Here is a 21,457-nt window from a genome sequence, read left to right as displayed (position 1 = left end):
CCCCATATTTTGGCTTTTTCTCTTGTGAGAAGAAGGAAGGGCTATGGAGCATCCAGGCTGCAAAAGGAAACAACCCCCAATAGGACTTAGGGAGGAGTCTGGAGGACACAGCTAGGGTGGGTGGTTGAGCATGGTCAGGAGTCTTTGCAACACAGGATGACTTCAGAGAGGATGATCCTACGCCCTGCCCCAAGTGGAAAATGGAGTATTCCAGGGAAAGAGCCCTGGGCTCTCGTGTTAGAGGTCAGCATAAGAAAGTACAAAGAGTCCCAAATTAAGAATTTAGGCCTGCCTGCACCACCAACTGTCTTCATGACTTTGGCACGTTACTTTACCTCTCTGGGCCTCCTTTTTTCCATCTTTCAGATGGAGATTATAAGCTTTGTCTTGTCTAGTTCATGGGGGTGATGATGACGATCAAATAAGGTAGTGAGCCTCAAAGAACTTGGTAGTAATGCAATCCTTTACATGTATGAAGGATTAGGATGTATTCCTTCCCTGGCATGGAAGGGGCACTTAGACCTCCCCCTTCACACTCCAATACTCTCTCCACAGTCTTGACATGGGTCATCATCCTCCTCTCAGTGACAGTGACCACCATCACTGGCCTCTCCATCTCTGCCATCTCCACCAATGGCAAAGTCAAGTCAGGTTTGCTGCCTTGTTAGACTGCTAGCTGTTCCCCGGCCACTTCTTTTCTCCCTCCTTCCCCAGGTCCCCAAACATTATTGGCTCCCTACAGGGGTCATCCAGCTTTGAAATCTCTTGTTACCTTCTGACACCCCCAAACTCCTCTCCATCATCAAGAGGGGAAGAAACCATGGTACTAAGGGAGACTTCATGGGAAATGCTTGAATTTCTCTAATTCCCAAATTCTAATTCCTCGTTAGCTCTCAGTTATCCCTATTATGGATTATCTATGCATATATAATGTGGAATGCCAGTTGGATTTTCCCCCATGTCCATCATGCACCTGCACTTCCTTCTCCTGCCACTAGGGAGTATGTTTGGCCAGTGGGGACAATTTCAGTGTTAGCCTGAACCAGAGAACTATAGGAAGGTCAGTCAGCTGCTTCCAAATGCAAATGATGCCATGCATCACCAGAACTAATGGAAATGTTAGAACAGAGTCAAGAATCTAGAATCCAGGTCTCTTGATTCTTAATCTTTACAATCAGTCAATAAGTAAAAATTTATTAAATACTTCCTATGTGCCAGGCGCAATGCTACATTCTGGGAATACAAAGAAAAAAAATCAATTTGTTCTTGCACTCAAGGGGCTTACGTTCCATCAGGTGAGACAGCCGACCAATCGACAGGGTAAACTCAGAGAGGTTAATTGACTTACCCACGGGCACACAGCTAATAAGCATCAGATCCAGAGCACTTTCTACTATGTTAGGCTGCCATCACTTACTAGCTATTTTTAGCTATTTAGATTTTCTAAAAAACTCAAGTGAGGTGCAATGGAGGGGACTAATCTGGGAGGCAGGTATCCTGAGTCCTAGAGCTGACTCTATCACTAACTTTCTGTGCCACCTTGGCCAAATCACTCCTCCTTTCTATGTTATAGTTCCCTATCTACGAAGTGAGAGGGATGGATTAATCCAAAGGTAGGGAACCTGCAGCCTCAAGGCCACATGTGGCCCTCTAGGTCCTCGACTTCAGCCCTTTGACTGAATTCAAACTTCACAGAACAAAGCCCTTTAATAAAAGGATTTGTTCTGTAAAACGTGGACTCAGTCAGAAGGCCACACCCAATGACCTAGAAGGCCACACGTGGCCTCAAGGCCGCAGGTTCCCCACTCCTGGATTAAACACTGTCTGAGGCACTTCTAGCTCTGAGTAAAGAGCTCTGAGCACCATCTTACATTCTTAGCATTTTCTTTTTTTATGCCCTTGTATCCTTATCCCCACTGCCCTGAAGCCCTCTGGCATCTCACCTGGAGTGGGGGTGGGGCATTGGGTCTCTGTTAGGTGGCACCTACTTCCTTATCTCAAGGAGCCTGGGCCCAGAGCTAGGCGGCTCCATCGGCCTCATCTTTGCCTTTGCCAACGCTGTTGCTGTGGCCATGCACACTGTGGGCTTTGCTGAGACTGTACAAGATCTGCTCCAGGTAAGTCGTGGCTTCTGGGAACAGCTTGAGGACCTAGAATAGAAAGGAGTCTCTTCCATATTTGGGCTACCTTGGGGTCCGGCTAATCATTTTTGTAATAGCTATTAAGATGACATAATTACTGGTAAATGATAAGGAAAATTTCATCTAACGAAAACTGATTGGAACCCCCAGTTTCACTACTTTGGGGAGTTTTGTTGTCCTTAGAGCAAATTCACAAAGCAACAGTTTTTAGGGGAATGAAGGCTTGGACTAGATGATCTCTAAACTTCCTTATAACTCGAAGATTCCATAAGTACCTTATTCTGCATCAGTAAATGCAGTCATTCCAACCCTAGAATTCTATTGTCAAGTCCAGTCGTCTGTTTCTAAAGAGGGAGGGGTGCTGATAGACTGAGGAAAGGGCTGGCTAGAGGAGCCTAATGGAGGTATCTCTCCATCCTGCTGGTGCTGGTCCCTGCTGCAGGAGTATGGCTCTCCCATAGTGGACCCCACCAATGACATAAGAATCATCGGCGTAGTCACTGTCACCGCGCTGTTGGCGATTTCCTTGGCTGGGATGGAATGGGAGTCTAAGGTAAAGTAGTGTTGTGGGGAGAGGGAGGAAGGGTTCTTGCAGGTTGGGAAAAAGCACCTTCCTAGCACTAAGCAAACCCTGCAGTTTTGGCGGCTTCCATCTCTGCCTTGACGGAAGGCCAGCTGGACTCCAGATAATGATTGACCAAGAGGAAGCTTGGAGGATTCCCAGGTAAATGGGAGTGGTGACTTTGCTGAGGAGGGGCAAGTAGAGCTCTGCCACGAATGTGGTCAGTGTGACGGTGCCAGTGGCTCATATGGCAAAAATGGGAGCTTCACCCGTGCATGGATTTCTTCTTAGCTTTACTGGAGCTTTTTAAAATGCTATGATCCCTCTGCTAGGAGAAGTGAGTACTGGGGATGGGGGTGGAGTACTCAGGGCAGTTGGAGAGCTCCATGGCACCCTTCTGCAATCCTAAGTGATCCCCATCCCCTCCCCCAGTCCTGGTTCAGTCTCTCCCTTTATCGAGGCTCATGGCATGGGAGGTGTCTCCCTAGGAAGCGTTAAGCCCCTCCCCTCCCCCAATACACAATCCCTCAATAAGCATTTATTAAATGCTTTCTGTGTGCCAAGCATTGTGCTAGGGACTAGGCATCCAGAGACAAAAATGAGCATTCCTGTCCTCAAGGTGTTTGCAGCCTATCTGGAGAGATGACATGGACATATAGAAGTATATATAACATTGCCAAAATAAAAATGCTCCACATGGTAAATTTTATAGGGAAAAGGTTTGATTCAGGTCAATGATTTAACTCCATATAAATTGCTAAGAGTGGCCCATTGTCTGAGTTTGAAGGGGAAAGATGATCACTCCTGGGGGGAGGGGGAGGTCTACACTAGCTACCCCTGCTACCAGGTTTTCAGCCCAGGTATCTGCTCCTCTAGGCCCAGGTGCTGTTCTTCCTGGTCATCATGGTTTCCTTTGCAAACTACTTTGTGGGAACACTGATTCCTCCATCTGAGGAGAAGGCATCAAAGGGCTTCTTCAGCTACAGGGGTATGTCTGAGGGCAGTGGAGGGAAGGGTTATGACTTCCTTCTACCCCAGCTCTGGTGATAAAGTCTATACCGAACAAAACCTGATCTAGTCTTGGGGAGATGGAGGTGGGGAAAGGGAGGCAGTGTGGAAGTGGGTTAGGTTCTGGGGACTATTAAAGTCTTTAGATCTCTCCACCCCAATGTCATGGGGTGTTGGACCTAGAGTCAGGAAGACCTGGGTTCAAATCCTACCTCAGACACTTAATCGCTGTGTGACCTTGGACAGAATCACTTCACCTCTCTGTGGTTCATTTTCTTCATCTGTAAAATGAAGAGGGTGAATTTACTGACTTCCTACCAGCTCTATCCCTTTGAGTACCCTTTTGATGGCCACCCTAGCACAATGTCCCACCTCCAATGGTTGTGGAAAAACCAACCCTCTTCTGGCCTGGGCATAGGAAAAAAGGCATTGAGTCACAAAGGGAAAGGGACTGACCTGGCATGAATTTTTCCAGGGGACATTTTTGCCCAGAATTTAGTGCCAGACTGGAGAGGTATAGACGGCAGCTTCTTTGGAATGTTCTCAATCTTCTTCCCATCAGCCACTGGTATCCTCGCAGGTGCCAACATCTCCGGAGACTTAAAGGTGAGTTGTGACCATAAAGCAGAGATCTATAACCCTTTTTCCACCCTCCTTCCTAGAAACAGTGATTGAGAAGTTCTTTATTGAGCACTTACTGTATGCCAGTCCTGGGGATGGCCCTGTCAGTGACATAAGAGAAAAATCATTAGATCAATTAGAATAAGATGTTAGAGATCATTTAGTATAAACCCCATGAGTTTTACATCTGAGTAAACTGATGCCCAGAGAGCAGAAATGATTTGCTTGAACACACACGGATAACAAGGAACAGAGCTGCTATGTAAAGGATCATGGGAAACATGACCATAGAACTAGAGAAGATGGGGGTCTCAGAGGTCATCTAGTCCAGCAATTTCATTTTACAGATGAAGAAACTAAGGTTAAATGACTTACTCGAGGTTGCACAGTTGATAAATGGCAGAGTCAGGATTTGAACTCAGTTCCTCTGATTCCACAGTCACCATTCTTTTCCTCTACACCAGACTGACTCTCTGACTCCAACTCCAGTGTTCTTCCTACTGCTCCATCCTGCCTCCCACATTGGAGGAAAAGGCTCAGCTCCCCGCTCCCAGGGAGATTAGCGGGAGACACAGAAGGATGAGATAGGTAGGATGGAGCGCTGAATATATGATGGGCCCATATGACACACCTAGAGGCAACCTTAACTCTCTTTCTGAGGATGTTTCGGGAGCAATATTTTGATTCTGACATATCTGTGCTTCCCCTGAGTCCCGAGTCCCCAGACTAGAAAGGTCCTAATGTTTGGGGTTGTCACATGGTGATCGGTATCAATATAAATTCCTGCCACAACCCCACCCCAACCATGCATCCTCAGACGTTTACTTAGCCTTCCTCAATCAAAACCCAACAAGCATTTAATAAATGCTGATTATGTGCCAGATACTATGCTAGGACCTGGGATACAAATAAAAAAAATTAAGCAATGCCTGCCCCTCAAGGAGCGTACATTCTATCTGGGGGTAAAACATGCATGTAATAATAATGACAATAACAAAAACAACAACAACAACAATAATAATGGCTAAAATTCATATACCTCTTTAAGGTTGACAAAACCCTTTATGTATATACACATGTATAATGGGCACAGTAGATAGAGTGCCAGGCCTCATCTTCCTGAGTTCAAATCCTGTCTCAGATACCTACTATAGACTCTTACTGTGTGACCCTGGGGCAAGTTACCTCAGTTTCCTCATATGTAGAATGAGCTGGAGAAGGAAATGGAAAACCACTCCAGTGCATCTTTGCCAAGAAAACTCCAAATGGGATCATGAAGAATTGGAAACAACTGAAACAACTGAACAACAACATATTCTATTATATATGATATGTAATTACATAATATATATATATATACAGATGTGTATAAATGTGTAGTTATGTGCATATATGTATTTATACTATCTCATCTGATAGTCTATGAATTTATACAGAATAAATACAAAATAAATATAAGGTAGTTAAATACAGGAACAGGGAGGAAGGGCACCAGCAGTCAGGGAATCAGGAAAGGCATTGTGTAGAAGGCAGTGCTCAAGTCAGGTTTTTAAGCAAGAGAGGAATTCTCTGAGGTGTATTCTAAGCATGTGAGACTGCCATTGCAAAGGCATGGAGGTAGGAAATGAGGGGTCACATGTAAAGAACAGCATGAAGGCCAGCTTGACACCTCATCTCCCATGCCCCAAGAGGAGTAAGGTACAGTCAGGCTAGGAAGCTCAGATGGGGCCAGGTTGTAAAGAGCCTTATGAGGGAGGCAAAGGAGTTTCTATTTTATCCTCCAATATTTTTGTTTATTCTTTCACTAAAGTGGAGCTTTAGGAGAACTAAGGAGGAAATTGCAAGTCTTCCTCCAGCACCCCATGTTGGCACCAATGTGACTGTGGGCTCTTAAAGGCTTTGATAGAGGAATGAAGTCTGGGAATTCAGAAGAGCTTCTTCTGAAAGACCCTTCTTATGATGGTCTCTGTGTGTGTGGTATTCAAGACCTAGCCTCGTTAAGTTGAGAAGAACTCATCCTCTAGTTGGTCACAGATGATGAAGTTTTGGGCCATGACAACTGTCAGAAATAATCTACTAAATCAGAGAGGGAATCTTTGCCATGAGAAGTCAGAGGAGCATTATAAACGTTTAAGCGCCATATAGACTGGAGATGCTAGTCTACTGGTCATGACCTGTGACTCCATTGATTTAGAACTCAGAAGGAAACTCACTCCACCAATGCAGATCACCAAATATCCCACCATTTATAGGTTCACAGGAATCTATGGAATTGGAAGTGGTCATCCAGTCTAACCCCTTCATTTTGACAGATAAAGAAGCCAAGGTTCAAAGAGATTAAAAGTGGCTCATCCATGATCACAGAGGTAGTGAACAACATAGCTGGAATTTGGACTCAAATCCTTCAGATCCAAATCCAGTGCTCTCTCCACTGTACCAGAGTTGCCTGGGGCACCGACAGATTGTAGCATTATTATAAAAATTGCATTCAGTTGTTTTTCAGTCATGTTCAACTCTTCATGACCCCATTGGGGGCTTTCTTGGCAAAGATACTGAATTGGTTTGTCATTTCCTTCTCCAGCTCATTTTACAGATGAGAAAACTGAGGCAAACAAGGTTAAGTAACCTGCCCCAGGGTCACAAAGCTAGTGAGTGTCTGAGGGCCTGATTTGAACTCAGGAAGATGAATCTTCCCGATTCCCAGCCCAGTGATCTAGCCAGTGCACCACCTAGCTGCCATTATAAAAATTAAATCAATCTAAAATAATTTTATTTCTGAAAAACATTAAGAAATTGTTGGCCTTTCCTTCCCTTAGAAGATTTAATAGATCTAGAGCTGGAAGGGACGTTGGAGGTCATCTAGCCCAGCCTCTTCCTTTTTCAGATAAGGAAACTGAGGTCCAGGGGAGTTCAATGACTCTGAATCCACTATTGCACATTTCCTCTCATTTGAGGGAGTGGCAAAAATGGCAGTGAGAACTAGTGCTCCAAGGGCAGGGACCATGTCTGTCCATATTAATAAGAAGATTGTTAGGGCAGGTAGGTGGCGCAGTAGATAAAGCACTGGCCCTGGATTCACAAGGTCCTGAGTTCAAATCCAGCCTCAGACACATAACACTTACTAGCTGTGTGACCCTGGGCAAGTCACTTAACCCCATTGCCTAGCCAAAAAAAAAAAAAGAAGATTGTTTAGGTTGGCGCCTCAGAGTTGGAAGGGACCTCAGGGCCATCTAGTTCAAATTATCTCTGGAAAAAAAAAATCCCTTCTATAACCTACCAAGTGGTCATCCAGCCTTTGCTTATAGAGCTCAAATATGGAGGAGCCCACCACCCTTTAAGGCAGCTGTTGCACTTTTGCGTAGCTCTAATTGTTAAGGATTTTCTCCTGATCAAGCTGACATTTGCCTCTTTGTCATTTCCACCCTTTGCTCCTAACTGTGATCTCTGGGACCAAATAGAACAGGTCTAAACCTTCTCCTACATACCCCTTCAAATACTTGAAGACGGTTGCTGTGCCCCTGCAACTCAAGCCTTCGTTTTTCTAGATAAATAATCCCAGGTTCTTCAACCAGTCTTCTTAGAGGCAGCTAGGAGGTGTAGATAGAGTGCTACGTCTGAAATCAGGAAGACCCAAATTCAAATCCAGCCTTAGACGCTTACTGTGTGATCCTGGGTATGTCATTTAGCCTCTGTCCACCTCAGTTTCCTCAACTGTAAAATAAGGATAATAACAGCACCTACCTCCCAGGTTGATGTGAGGCTCAAAAATGATATTTATAAAGTGCTTAGCACAGTACCTGGCACATAACAGGCACTTAAGAAATGCTTGTTTCCTACCTTCCCAATATTTGAGCCTGTCAAGATGTTTTTGGCCGCAACTCTGTATCCTGATTCTGATCCTGATTCTGTCATCCAGTATTTGAGCTATCCCTCCCGGATCTGTGTCATCTATTCTCCAGGCAAGGGCAGATGTCTGAGACAGGGGCACTAAGGAACAGGTTGGAGAAGCCAGGAACATGTTCCAAACATCCTACTTTCCTGTAATAATCCCTTAAGAAACTCAGGAATTTCTTCAAACCCTTCCAGAATATGCTGGTAATCACAGTGTGGGCTGCCTCCCTATAGACTTGTTATTTATCTTAAACTTCCTCCTTCAAGCTTCAAGAGACTTGCTGTTTCTAGCGTCTGGTATTCAGTGACTGTCAATATAGGGCATCATGGGACAGTGAAAAGTACAAATAGTTTAGTTTTAAAGACAGAGGGGCAAGCTACTTTTCTTTGGGTTTCAATTTCTTCAGCTGTAAAATAAGGGGTTTAGACCAGATGATCCTTTTAGAGGTTCCTTTTAGTTACAAATTTAGGATCCTATATTCCTGCCTTTCCTCTCCATTCCCTTCCTGATTAGGTAGAGGTCAGTTCTATTCCATTCAGGCTAAAGTTTGACCTTGTATGGCTGCCCGTCCCCAAAGCCCTAGTTAGTCTAGCAGTTAGCTCAGAGTTTTAGGACAGCAGACCCCTCAAACTTCCTTCCTCCCTTCCTCTGCCTTCCTACCTCTTCCTCCTCTCCTCCTCCTCCTCCTTCTTCCTCTTCCCTCTCCCTCCCCCAGCAGCCATTGAGGTCAAGGGGAGTACATCATATTTACCAAGATAACCACTTGTGCCAAATGGATTACCTATGCAAAAATAAAAATTTCAAAACTACAAGACAGCAATACCCTCTCTGCTCCTTCCTTCCAATAGTCCCAAGATGCTTGATATGCCAGACAGGTGGCCACAGGGCATGAGGGTGGCATGGAGAGTGATGCATGGACAGAGAAAAGCCATAAACCACAAAAATCAACAAAGAAACCCAACACACACACTCAGACACTTGATGGACTCCAGGGTGGACACCAGGGGTGTGCTGGGAAATGTTTTACATCTGGTTTGGGCTGGGGACTGTACAAAATCCTTTTTAAGTTTAACCTGCTTTATTAATATTTTCTCCATCCTTTTCTTAAGTCTTAACCATCAACAAAACAACAAATCAAATCCTGATTTGTAGCATTTGCTGATTTCTGAGGTGTAAATGTTCGTAATGAAAATTTAACAACTGGCTCTCTCCAGCAGATTTGATTTGGCTCCAACACATCCCTGGATCTAACTAAAGATGGGGGAAATCCACATAGCTTGTTACTATAGAGAAGGGAGAGAGGCCTGGGGGACTCCTCACCCACACTTAAAGAGCAACTAGTCCCCTTTCCCCAAGGGGAAAGAAGTAGTTCCCCTAAAGTTCCCTGCTGGGCCACATGCCCTCCCAGAAGCCACAGGAGTGGGCTATGCCCCTGGGCTTTCCCCAGTGACGATGACGATGATGATGTGATGGAACTAGAGGTCCCTTTGTAGGGGTGGGCAGAAGTCTGGCCATTGATTGCATCAAGAAGTGGGTGTGTGGTCTTTATGACGGTTTTAGGGCAGGGAACTCAGTACTATATGTGCATAAGCTGAATGGGGTGAAGAGAACAATAGCCATAGGGCCTCGGAAGGGTGTGAGAACTGGAGATCCCTGCCTGGGTTCACTTTCTCAACTAGTAACCCACTTGTAAAGATGAGCCTTTACTTTGAGCTCCTCCATCAAAGTAGCTCTTTTGTGGGGGCGGGGGTGGGAAAAGGGAAGTGAGTAGGCAAAACGACACATCTCACTGAAAAGATTTATAAATACCATGAAAATCACAAGACTGTACTCCCTAGGTTTGGCTCTATGAGAGGTCATGAGCAAAGCAGTTCTTGGAACGTGTCCTGGTCCTGTTGCAAAAACTGCCCAGTGATGCCTCAGTTCCCAGGTGTGGCTTGGTCTACAGTCTGAACCCAGCAGGATTTCAAAGCTCTACTTTCTAGAGAGACCTTGGGGCCCTGAGGGAACGAGAATAGGGCTCAGAGTTAGCAAGGCTGGGCTCTAGTCTGAGGTCTGCCACTGACCACAACTGGTCACCTACCTTCTCAAAACCTCCACTTCTTTGTCTAAAAAATTGGGACAATAACCTGGTTCATAGGAGATGGTGGATGCTAAAGTACTTAGTAGTCCTAGGATCTCAGGTTCAGAGCTGGAAGAGTTAATCTAATCTAAACTTGTGAGTTATACAAGTGTTAGTGATTATTATTGGAAAGGGCAAGAAGAAGAGGGATGTCAGGGCGAAGGGGAGCTCTTCACACACAGAGGACATCTTCTGTTCCTTCCTGGCATGGCACTAGATTGATGGGAAACTAGGAGAACTGATCAATCAACACACAAGATACTCAGTCTGTTCTCACCTCCTCCCCCCTATATAGGAGGACTTGGCATTTGGAGGATATGAGTTGACTATAGGTCTTCCTAAGCATGGCTGCAGCTGAGGGCCCTTGAAACAGAACCCAGTACTCAATGCCCAGTGCTTGGACCCTGGGAACACAGCAGACTTCAACCTTGGGGCTGGAATTCCTTTGTTTACTCAAGACATTAGATAAGACAGTTTTAGGCTGGGATAGAAGGAAGTCAAGGAAGAATTTTTCCCCCAATATATTTTTATTTCGTTAAATATTTCCTGGTTACATGTAAAAAAGGTTTTAACATTCATTTAAAAATTTTTTGAGTTCCAAATTCTCTCTCTCTCTCTCTCTTCCCCTCCCACCTCCTTGAGAAGGCAACCAATTTGATATCAGTTATATGTGTGAAGTTATGCAAAATATATTTCCATATTGGCCATCTTGCAAAAGAGAACACAGTCCAAAAAAAGGAGAAAAATAAAACAAGTTTTTTTCATCATGGGTTCTTTGGAATTGTCTTGGATCATTATCTTGATCAGAATAGCCAAGTCTTTCACAGCTGATCATCCTTGCAATATTGCCATTACTGTATTTAGTGTTCTCCAAGAGGAATTGTTAAAAACTTTCTCCTTCAGGATCCTGCTGTGGCAATCCCCAAAGGGACCTTAATGGCCATATTGTGGACTACAGTCTCCTACCTGGCCATCTCTGCCACCATTGGTAAGTAGTGGGGGACTAGATGATATCAGAGGTGGATAAAGGGCTGGGGCTGCATTGATAGTTGGGTCTAATGTAATATATTACAACTAAGCTCATATTACGTCTCTTTTTGTGGGGAATTGTGGGGAGTCTAGATGATTTCATTCTATTAATGCAGATGGGGGCATTCGCTCTGCAAATTATAGAGAGATGCTTAGAGCACTGAGAGGTTAAGTTACTTGTCTAGGATCATGCAGCAAGAAGTGTTTGAAGACTTCTTGAACCTAAATCTTCCTGATTCTAAGACCTTCTCTCAATCCACTAAGCCTCACATCATTAGATAGATTTGGATACCAAGGGCAAATCCCATTCCCTATCAAGTACCTGTCTAAGATGCCAAACTACTCCATCCAGGTAAAGTGTGATCTAACCTGGTGATACCATACATTGGGCACAGTCCTGGCCCCAATACTACCAGGGTGATACAGGCACATGAATAAGGAGGATGAGTCACGTACTCCAATAACTTCTATTGGAGGTGTACCAAGGCAGAGATGCAGAGCCAGCCCTCCCTCTCCTCACATCACTCTTTCTTGCCAGGCTCCTGTGTAGTTCGAGATGCCTCTGGAAGCCTCAATGACACAGTAGTCTCTGGTTCTCCTGACTGTGTGGGGCTGGCATGTGGCTACGGTTGGAACTTCACTGAGTGTACCCAGAAGCACAGCTGTCACTATGGGCTCATTAATTACTACCAGGTACCCCAACTCTACCGGCCTTCCAGGAGAGTCATCAGAGTATGAGGGTCTCCTGTCCTATCTCCAGACCCTCACTGCTTAGTGTTTTTGTCAAAGCCATTGCCAAAGTCCTGGTCACACCATGGGGAGGGTCACAAGGGGAAAGAAGACTCCTTTAAGAGAGACTTTAATAGATGTCATTGGACTAGGCCTTCCAAGATTAGAATGGATGCCTAGACACAAGATGGACCCCCCCACCCCACAGAAGGCCAGGCAATAGGCCAAGGACTGTTCATCCCATTCTTCCTCCAAAAGTCAATTGTTTAATTTACCAGAGTTGGTACCCATGAATGTGAGGGGCAGGACCTAGGTTTAAGGGGAGCATACCCAGAAGTGAGGGAGCTCAGTCCTCAAGGATGGGAGGACTCAGCACCCAGAAACAAGGGGCTCTGGGGCAAAGCTTGAGCAATGAGCAGGTACTAAACCCTATGCGCCTCTTGCAGAGCATGAGTATGGTATCTGGCTTTGCACCCCTGATCACTGCAGGCATCTTTGGGGCCACTCTCTCTTCTGCCCTGGCCTGCCTTGTCTCTGCTGCCAAAGTCTTCCAGGTAAGAAAATGGTGCCCATCCTAGTGGTGAATCCCAGATGCCATCCCATCTGTAGCACTCAATGGGATCGGTGGGCCTCTGATAGTACAAACCTACAGCAGAGGGGCTCAGGAGAGGTTTGGGATGGACGAGGGTGCCAAGAGAGAAGGAGTCAGAAAATGTCAGTATCGGTGACTTCACTGTGTCTTCTGCTACAGAGATAAGGCTAGGATGGGGGAGGGAGAGGGAAAAGGAAAAAAAAGGGGGGTGGAGATGGAAGAAGCACAGAGGCCAATTGAAAAGTGTTTCCAAGGAAGACACTTAAATATAGCTCACAGCTTGTTCTAGGAAAAAAAACAAAACAAAATCAAATCTGGAATGGGGAGAATAAATTCTGAGACCTCAGGATAAAACTTTGCTGTCTTTCTTCCCTTCTTCTCCCTCTCTCCATCCTCACTCCCCAGTGCCTATGTGAAGACCAGCTCTACCCTCTCATTGGCTTCTTTGCAAAGGGTTATGGAAAAAACAACGAGCCTATCCGGGGTTACCTCCTGGCTTACATCATTGCTGTGGCCTTCATTGTGATTGGTGAGGCTGGCCCCTGGCCCCTGAGTTGCAGCAGGCATCTGGGCTGGACACTGGGGGAATGGGAAAGAGAGCACTTACTTGGCTTTAAATCAGAGGGGAAAAAAAAAATCTAGATTTCCTTCTGACCTTCTCTAGGGATGAGGGTGAAGAATTAACTAAATTCAGATGCAATCCCATAGCACCTGAACTGGATTTGGCATGAACTGAAGAATGATTTAATAAGAGGCCTAAGGACAAGCATTTCACCAGGAAACCGGGGGTCTCCCTATGCCAGGTGCTAGTCGGCTGGCCTAAGCAGGGCACTTCATCTCTCCAGGTCGGAGTTGTGTTGTCTGTAAAACACAGATTATGCTACCTGACCCGAGGGTGAAGGCTGGACCACATGATCTTTTGAGCTCTCTTTTCATTCAAAGATATATGATTCTCTGAATCACTATGTGTCATATCTCCTCTGAGCTTTTTCCAAATCAAGAAGCAGACGGGGGAGGGGGAAGAGAAAAAGAAGAAGGGGAAAGGGCAGGGGGGTAGATAGAGACGAGGAGAGAGAGAGGGGGAGAGAGAGAGAGAAAGAGAAGGATGAACGGAGGTAGAGAGGAATGAGAGAGACAGAGACAGAGGACTAACCCGCTCCCAACCCCAACCTTCAAGGCTCCTGATATTCTGACCATGTCTCTATCCCCTCCTCTCACCCTTCCCGTTTGAGGAGGTCCCCTCAAATCCATGATGGACTAGGATAGTCGGGATCGTTCATAATTGTTTCCCCCTCCCCCGCCCCGACCCTTGCAGCTGAGCTCAACACCATTGCTCCCATCATCTCCAACTTCTTCCTGTGCTCCTATGCGCTCATCAACTTCAGCTGCTTCCATGCCTCCATCACCAACTCTCCAGGTAAGCGCTGATGGGGGAACAGAAGCCTCCTGGCTTAGCAGCTAGAGCCCCAGCTCTCCCTCCTCAACGCCTTCTCCCCAAAGGCATCCGGGGCTCTGCACCCGTGCCAAAGACTAGGTCAGGCCCTTCAGGTATATCTGCCCAAATTTAGGACGAGCCCCTAAAGCATGCAGAGGATAGATATCCTTAGGGGTCCAGTGGGCAAGATCCCACACTGAGAATCTAGATTCCCTGCTTTGTGACAAAATCAGAGCCTTGTTCATTCACTTCCCCCTAGAAGCTGGGGCTATTACCCATCAGGCCCTGGGAGAGGGTCTGCCCACTGTCTTCTGTGCCAGCTGAAGCTTCCTCTCTGTCCCAGGGTGGAGACCTTCGTTCCACTATTACAACAAGTGGATAGCCCTGTTTGGGGCAGTCATCTCTGTGGTCATCATGTTTCTCCTCACCTGGTGGGCAGCCCTTATCGCCATCGCTGTGGTCATCTTCTTGCTGTTATATGTGCTCTACAAGAAGCCAGGTGTGGAGACCTTGGTGGAATCTGGGGGGCTTTGGTTGCTCATTTGTCCCTCTACCAGGCAGAAGTTGTAGTATAGCAAAAGGTATCATCACTAACAATCCCTCACATTTTTATAGCACTTTACAGTTTATAACTTGACAATCACATAGCTCTTCCTGGTTACAAAGCACTTTACATAGATGACTTCATTTTTTCTTCACAACAACCCATGGAGGGCGTGCTTTGCTTTGATGCCATGGTAGATCCATGACTTTCTCAGTCATGGAAGCTCTCAGTCCCTCCAGACTTTCCATCCTATGGGATTCTTTTCTGTTTTCCCAAGAATCTTCCATTGAAAAGCTACCCTCTGTGTGCTAAAGATCTTTCTTTGATTCTCTTACTGTCTGCAGGGTAGCAATGTTAATATTGTGCCATCCACTTCCCATGTGTTTAACAGACAATACCCTGCTCAAAAGGTCCTTAGAGATCAACTAGTTCACTCTCTCCATTTTATAGATGAGGAGACTGAGTCCATGAGAAGTTAAAGGATTTTGCTAAAACCACACAACTAGTATACAGCAGAGCTGGGATGTGAATTCAGATCATAATTCATCATAGATTTAGAGAAGGGACCTCAGAGGTCATCCAGTCCACGTCCTCCATTTTGTAAGTAAAGAAACCAAAACTCAGAGACAAAGTAGTAGGGCAAGATTTGAACCCAAGTCTTCTGACTTCAGATCCAGTGATCTCTGTACTGTGCCACACTGCCTCTTATTTTCAAGGTCATTGCTATTTCTACTATTCCTGATAATCCTCCATATTTACTAATTCACCTCTCTTCCTGGTTAGATTAGATAGATAAGTAGATAGATAGACATATGTACATATACATATACATGTATGTATATAGTCATGATAATATAGTTTACACACAAGCCACCTTTGACATCAAGCTGCAGCCTGCTGGCCCTTCTCTTGCCATCTTTCCCTTACTCATCAAATGACTAACTTTTTGCCCATGATATCAAAAAACCCAGAGGTGGGCAGGGGAAGTATTAGTATCTCCATTTTACAGACAAAGAAACTGAGGCTCAGAGACCTCAAATAAATTATACAAAGTCGTACACTAGTTGGATGGCAAAAACCAGACTGCAGCTCAGTTCTCCTGACTCCTGGTCCAGACTCCTTTCACTCCAATGTACTGCTTTGCCATTTACAAAACCTTTTTAGGGCCATTATTTAAATTTCTCTGCCCTTCCCCCAATCCCTTCCAGTAACCTTGAAAAGGAAGAGGGCAAGGATGATCACTCCCATGATACAGATGAGGAAATTTTTAGAAACTGACTGAAGACTAATGGTGCTGTACAGATTTCCGGTGGGTAGCAAGGCCTACAGCAGGGTGGGATTAGTCAATGGTTGCTCCATTCGCCATTCTTTTTTCTTAAGCCAGCCTTGTAGATACTCCCTTGCCAGCCTAAGATAGCTCTTTTTGATAAGATGATGTATGCAAAGTAGTTTGTAAACCTTAAAGCCCCATATCAATGTCACCTAGACAAAGAGTGTGCACATTTTAATGAAGACGTCACTGCCCCTGGAGTCAAGTGAGACCTGGGTTCAAACCCTTGCCCTTTCCCTATGTTACCCGTGTAATTAGGACAAGTCATTTAAAAACTCTCTGGGCCTCTCTTTTCTTATCTGAAAATAAGGAGGTTGGACCAGATGATTTCTGAGCTCCCTTCCGACCCTAAATCGACATTCCTGGGTCTGACCCATACTAGCTGAGTGACTGTGGGCATGCCCTTTTAAATTCTCTGAGCTGCAAGTTCTTCATCTATAAAATAGGAATAATAATATTTAAACAGCTTACCTAAGGTTTGTTGTAAGGAAAATGGTTTGTGACCCTTAGTGCACAATAGGTTCATTATGAGCTATTTTCATTATTTCCTGTAACTTGGCTTCACCCTTTGGGCTGCCAGCCAGATTTTTTGACACCGTCCCTACCTCTAAGGTACATGCGATGTTTGGTTCTTTCTTTCAAAGTTGGAAAACTCTTCTTCCTTCCTCCCCTCCCCACTTTTTTCTCTCCCCAGAGGTGAATTGGGGATCTTCAGTCCAGGCCGGCTCCTACAACATGGCCCTGAGCTACTCAGTAGGACTCAATGAGGTTGAAGAGCACATTAAGAATTACAGGTGAACAGGCCACCTTTTCATCCCCATGACCAGCCATTTGAAAACACATATGTCCCTGCCTTCCCCTGGCCTTGAGAACCATCAAGCAGTCAGTCAACAAACGAGTATTAAGCACTTACCACATGACAGGCGCCACGCTAGGGACTGGGCATGTGCAAAACACATTCTCCTCCCCAGCGCTTCTGAACTGAGATACGGCTGATGACAAGACAATGGCACCGACATTGAGCAAGTTCACTGACAAAAAAAAAAAATGAAAAATTGAAATCACTCATAGCATTCTGTAATTAATCCGTATTTTACGATTTCTATGATTAGTCCATGAATGTTATCCTCTGCTGCTTCAGTGGAACCCAAAGGTTACCCTGGCTTCCTGAAGATCACGCCAAGCTGTGGCAGGTCCTATCTCCTGGCAGACTGCATGGGTCCCTTGGCCAAGGGCCAACCTAGCCAAGTGCAGAGAGACTCATCCCCAGGCTGGCCTTGGGATGAGTGCTTGGAGGTGGTGAAGAACTGAGTCCAAGTTTTACAGAACAAATCCTTTTATCAAGGGAATTTGTTCAGTGAAGTTTGGACTCAGTCAAAAGGCCGCGCCTGAGGACCTAGAAGGTCACATGTGACCTCGAGGCTGCAGGTTCCCCGCCCCTGGACTAGACCACAGCAATTCTCAGAAACCATCCATTCAGCTGGAGGGGTGGGAGAAGAAATACTCACACTGACAAAATGACAGGGCCTTGAATTTGTGAACCATTTGGATTCCTTGGTGCCTAGAGGCCTATTTTGTTGTTCAGTTGTTCCAGTCGTGTCTGATTTCTTGTGGCCCCATTTGGGGTCTTCTTGGCAGAGATACTACAGTTGTTTGCCATTTCCTCCTCCAGCCCATTTTACAGATGGGGAAACTGAGGCATACAGGGCTAAGTGACTTGCCCAGGGTCACCCAGCTAGTAAGCGCCTGAGGCCGGATTTGAACTCAGGAAGATGAGTCTTCCCGACTCCAGGCCCAGCACTCTAGCCACTGCACCACCCAGCTGCCCAAGGAGGCTCGCAGTAGGTGCATAATAAAGCAGTTGCTCCATCCTTCATGACATTGGCGTTTTCTCCGTTTGCTTGTTTTTTTCCCCAGACCCCAGTGCCTGGTCCTCACTGGGCCTCCAAATTTCCGACCAGCCCTGGTGGACTTTGTGGGCACATTCACTAGGAATCTCAGCCTGATGGTTTGTGGCCATGTGATCATTGTGAGTGTCTGCCTCCTTCTTCTCCTCCAGGTTTGGTGTGGGGACACCCCCGGGCTGGGACCGACACTTGCGCGGCTGTTTTCTGCAAATCATGGGAACACACATTTATGAGGATGTCACTCTCCTGCTAAAGAAGCCCTAGGGGCTCCCTACTGACTCTAGTTAAAAATATCAACTAATTTGTTTGGCATTTAGAGCCCTTCACAATCTGGCTGCATCCTACATTTCTGTACTTAATATAACATCACTGGTTAGCTTCATGGTGTTTTTTTTTCTCTTTCTTTGTCACCTCTTTCTCTCTATCTTTTACTTCCTGCCCTTTCTCTCTTCCTCCCCCTCCAAAGATCTCTGCATTTGGGAGCATGAATTCAAATTCCAGCTTTGTCCTCTGTGTGACCTACTCCATTTGGGCCTCAGTTTCTCTACAATAAAATAAAGGATGGGGAGGATGGAGGCCTAGACACTCCCTAAGATCCCTTCAGACTCTAAAGCCTTTTCTCCTGCCTCCTCTTCTTTCCCTTTTCTTCTCCCCTCTCCATTCACTAGGCCTGCCAGGCCCATGTCCTGCTGGTGGTCTGTGGGGCTGTAGATGTTGGCCGGCCCTGAGCTAGTGTAGAGTTCTCCAACACAGCAGCCCCTGATTCTCTGGGGGTGGGGGGTTCTCTCTTGCACTCCCATGACAGGGACCTCGAAAACAGAGGATGCCAGAGCTCCGGCTCATCTCCAATGGACACACAAAGTGGCTGAACAAAAGGAAGATCAAGGCTTTCTACTCGGACGTGATTGCGGAGGACTTGAGGAGTGGAGTCCAGATTCTAATTCAGGTGAAGTGATTGTCTGAGAAGAAGCCAGGAGTCCCAAGTGTGTCTAACCGGGGGGGACAGATGAGGGTCTAGCCTGCTCTGAGTGACCTTCCCTGAAGATTCCATAGCCACTCCTAGCTGTTCCTCACAGTCTCTCCAATGGGGAAGTTCTTCCTGGACCCTAATGGCTCTTGCAATGGGATCCCTACTTCATAGAATCATAGATTCAGAGTTAGAAGCTACTTTGGAGGTCCTCAGGTCCAATCTCTTCATTCTACAGATGAGGAAACTGAGGCTCAGAGAGATTAGGTCATATATTCAGGGTCACACAGCTAGCAAATGCCTGAGACAAATTCGAACTCAGATCTGCCTCTTGTCCCTGTCCTATTTAGAGATGTTTTTGTTTCAGACAGCTGCCCATGAATTTCCGGATAGGCAGGAAAGCTCAGTATGGGGAACAGTGGAGCTGAATGTTTGGGGAGGGAAGAGCCTGACTCTTCAATATCAGAGTCAACTTTTAATTATGCCAAGCCCACAGAGCTTGGTGCTGGGTGCAGTATAAAGGTGAATAAGATACAGATGGTCCCTGCTCTCAAGGAGCTTGCAGTCTAATAGGAGAGATAATTATTTGCATTAATTTAGGAGAGCAGGCCAAGGATCATAGACTCTAGAGCTGGAAAAGAGCTTAGAAATCATCTAAAATCTCTTTTAATGGATGAGAAAACTGAGGCTAAGAGATAATCCAGAAGTTTTTGTGCCTGGCTGTGGGATACATGTGTGATGACTTGTATAACTTTCTAATTATATGTAGGGCTTACACTCATACAAACCTGTGGTCACATCCAGAGCTTACAGGGATAAGGAAGTGTAGGAATGGCCAACTCAGTGTTACACAGTGTCTCCTGTAATCCACAAAGCCAATAATCCACATGTGAATGATGGAGAGCCTGGCTATATTTCTCTAGCTATTCCTTGAATACAGGCAGCCGGTCTTGGGAAGATGAAGCCCAACATTCTGGTGGTCGGATACAAAAAGAACTGGCAGTCAGCTCACCCAGCGACAGTGGAGGATTACATCGGGATCCTGCAGTGAGTTTAAGTGCCTGGGGCTTTAACCATTCCTTGGGTCTTCAGGGGAAGCAATCCCCTCTCTCTACCAGCTCTTGGATCCAGGCCATAGCGGGGAGGGAGGATGACCAGTATAGGTTAGGGGAAGATGAGAGATTCTGAAGGCTTCTTAGGCATGGACAGAGAAAGGGAGAACATTCCCACACTATCTCCTCTACTCTCACCTTATTCTTGACATTAAATCACTGTGCAGAGGACCTCTGTAGTTAAACCTCAGAGAATGACATGTTTGACAAATAGGTCACACCTATGATTTTAATTTGGGAGCTATCTCAGGGTTAATCCATGGATCTGCTCTCTCAACTAAAATGTCCAAATCACTTTACTGCCTTAATGGCAAATGGAGCCAGGGTGGCATAGCACATAAAGATTATTGTGCTAGGAGCCAAGAGAGCTGGGTTCTTGCCCTCTCACTACCCCTAATTAGCTATGGGACTCTGCACACATCACTCTCCCTCTCTGAGCTTGTTTCCTCTGTAAAATGATCAGGTCAGACTAAGTGGTTTCCAAGGTTCTTCCCAGCTCTGACATTCTAAAATTCTGGTATCAATTGGTCTTTAAGGATGGGGCTATCCTTCTGACCATCAATGCTTTTTGTCCAGGTTCACAGATAGAGACCCAGAAACCTTAGGAAGTTGATCTTTATATATGGTGACCCTGGGAACTAAAAAAACAAAAACAAAAAATAAAACCTCTGATCTCAACTTTTTTTTTCTCCTTGTTTTAAGAGAAGCAGTGAGGTCTTGTGGAAAGGGTACAAAATTAGATAGCAAGAGACCAGAGATCTTGTTCTGATTCCACAACGTGCTGTGTAGCCTTGGGCAAGTCACTTAACTCCTCATCCTCAGTTTCCAATACTATAAAATGGGAGTAACAATATTGACTTTGCCTACCTCACAGGAGGAATGAGAGGATTAAATGAAGTGATGTGTATGGAAACACTTTTAATTGGGAAGGGAGAGGGACTGGCCTGTGAAGTCCCAATTATCATCTCTTCCAGGAAACCTTTCCCAGTCTCTCTTAAATCTAGTGCACCCCCTCTGTTGATTGTTTCTTATTTATCCTGTATATATTTTGTATATAAGATGTTTGTCTATCATCTCCCCCATTAAACTGTGAACTCCTTTAGGGAGGGACTGGCTTTTTCCTTTCTTTGTGACCCCAGCACTTAGCATAGTGCCTGGCACATAGTAGGTGCTTAATAAGTGTTTAATGATTGATTAATATAGGGAACTCCCAGTGACGAACTTCCTCTACCAGTGTAAAGACAACAGCTCCTCCATAAGTGACAGTCTTGGAGGGTTACCCAGAGCACTAAGAGGTTAAGGAACTTGCCCGGGGTCACACAGCCAGTCTGGGTCAGAGGCAGGACTTGATCCCAACTGTTCTTATTGCCAAGGCCAGTTTTCTCTGCATTATGCCATGCTGTCTCTTGTAAAAGAGGACATAAATTTGAGCTGGTTAATTGAGGATAGCAATGAGTTGGGTCCTG

General features: G+C 45.6%; 1 protein-coding gene across 3 annotated transcripts in view; it reads left to right on the top strand.

Annotated features, from left to right (window-relative positions):
- SLC12A3 (solute carrier family 12 member 3) overlaps positions 1-21,457 on the top strand; it is a 47,119-nt gene that overhangs the window by 8,535 nt on the left and 17,127 nt on the right. For all 3 annotated transcript variants that reach the window (XM_027869552.1, XM_027869550.1, XM_027869551.1), the window contains exons 4-18: positions 556-651; positions 1,978-2,117; positions 2,584-2,694; positions 3,580-3,691; positions 4,187-4,317; positions 11,250-11,334; positions 11,914-12,068; positions 12,551-12,658; positions 13,102-13,225; positions 14,012-14,113; positions 14,475-14,630; positions 16,700-16,799; positions 17,923-18,034; positions 18,718-18,858; positions 19,820-19,926. In XM_027869552.1, coding sequence (XP_027725353.1) covers positions 556-651; positions 1,978-2,117; positions 2,584-2,694; positions 3,580-3,691; positions 4,187-4,317; positions 11,250-11,334; positions 11,914-12,068; positions 12,551-12,658; positions 13,102-13,225; positions 14,012-14,113; positions 14,475-14,630; positions 16,700-16,799; positions 17,923-18,034; positions 18,718-18,858; positions 19,820-19,926 — 1,780 coding nt within the window. The remainder of the gene's footprint in view (positions 1-555; positions 652-1,977; positions 2,118-2,583; positions 2,695-3,579; positions 3,692-4,186; positions 4,318-11,249; positions 11,335-11,913; positions 12,069-12,550; positions 12,659-13,101; positions 13,226-14,011; positions 14,114-14,474; positions 14,631-16,699; positions 16,800-17,922; positions 18,035-18,717; positions 18,859-19,819; positions 19,927-21,457) is intronic.

Source organism: Vombatus ursinus, unplaced genomic scaffold, assembly GCF_900497805.2.
Source record: "Vombatus ursinus unplaced genomic scaffold, bare-nosed wombat genome assembly UNPS02014793.1, whole genome shotgun sequence".
In the NCBI taxonomy this organism is placed as follows: domain Eukaryota; kingdom Metazoa; phylum Chordata; class Mammalia; order Diprotodontia; family Vombatidae; genus Vombatus; species Vombatus ursinus.
Note: the sequence above shows the minus strand (reverse complement) of the source record. Positions and strands in the feature narration are given on the sequence as shown.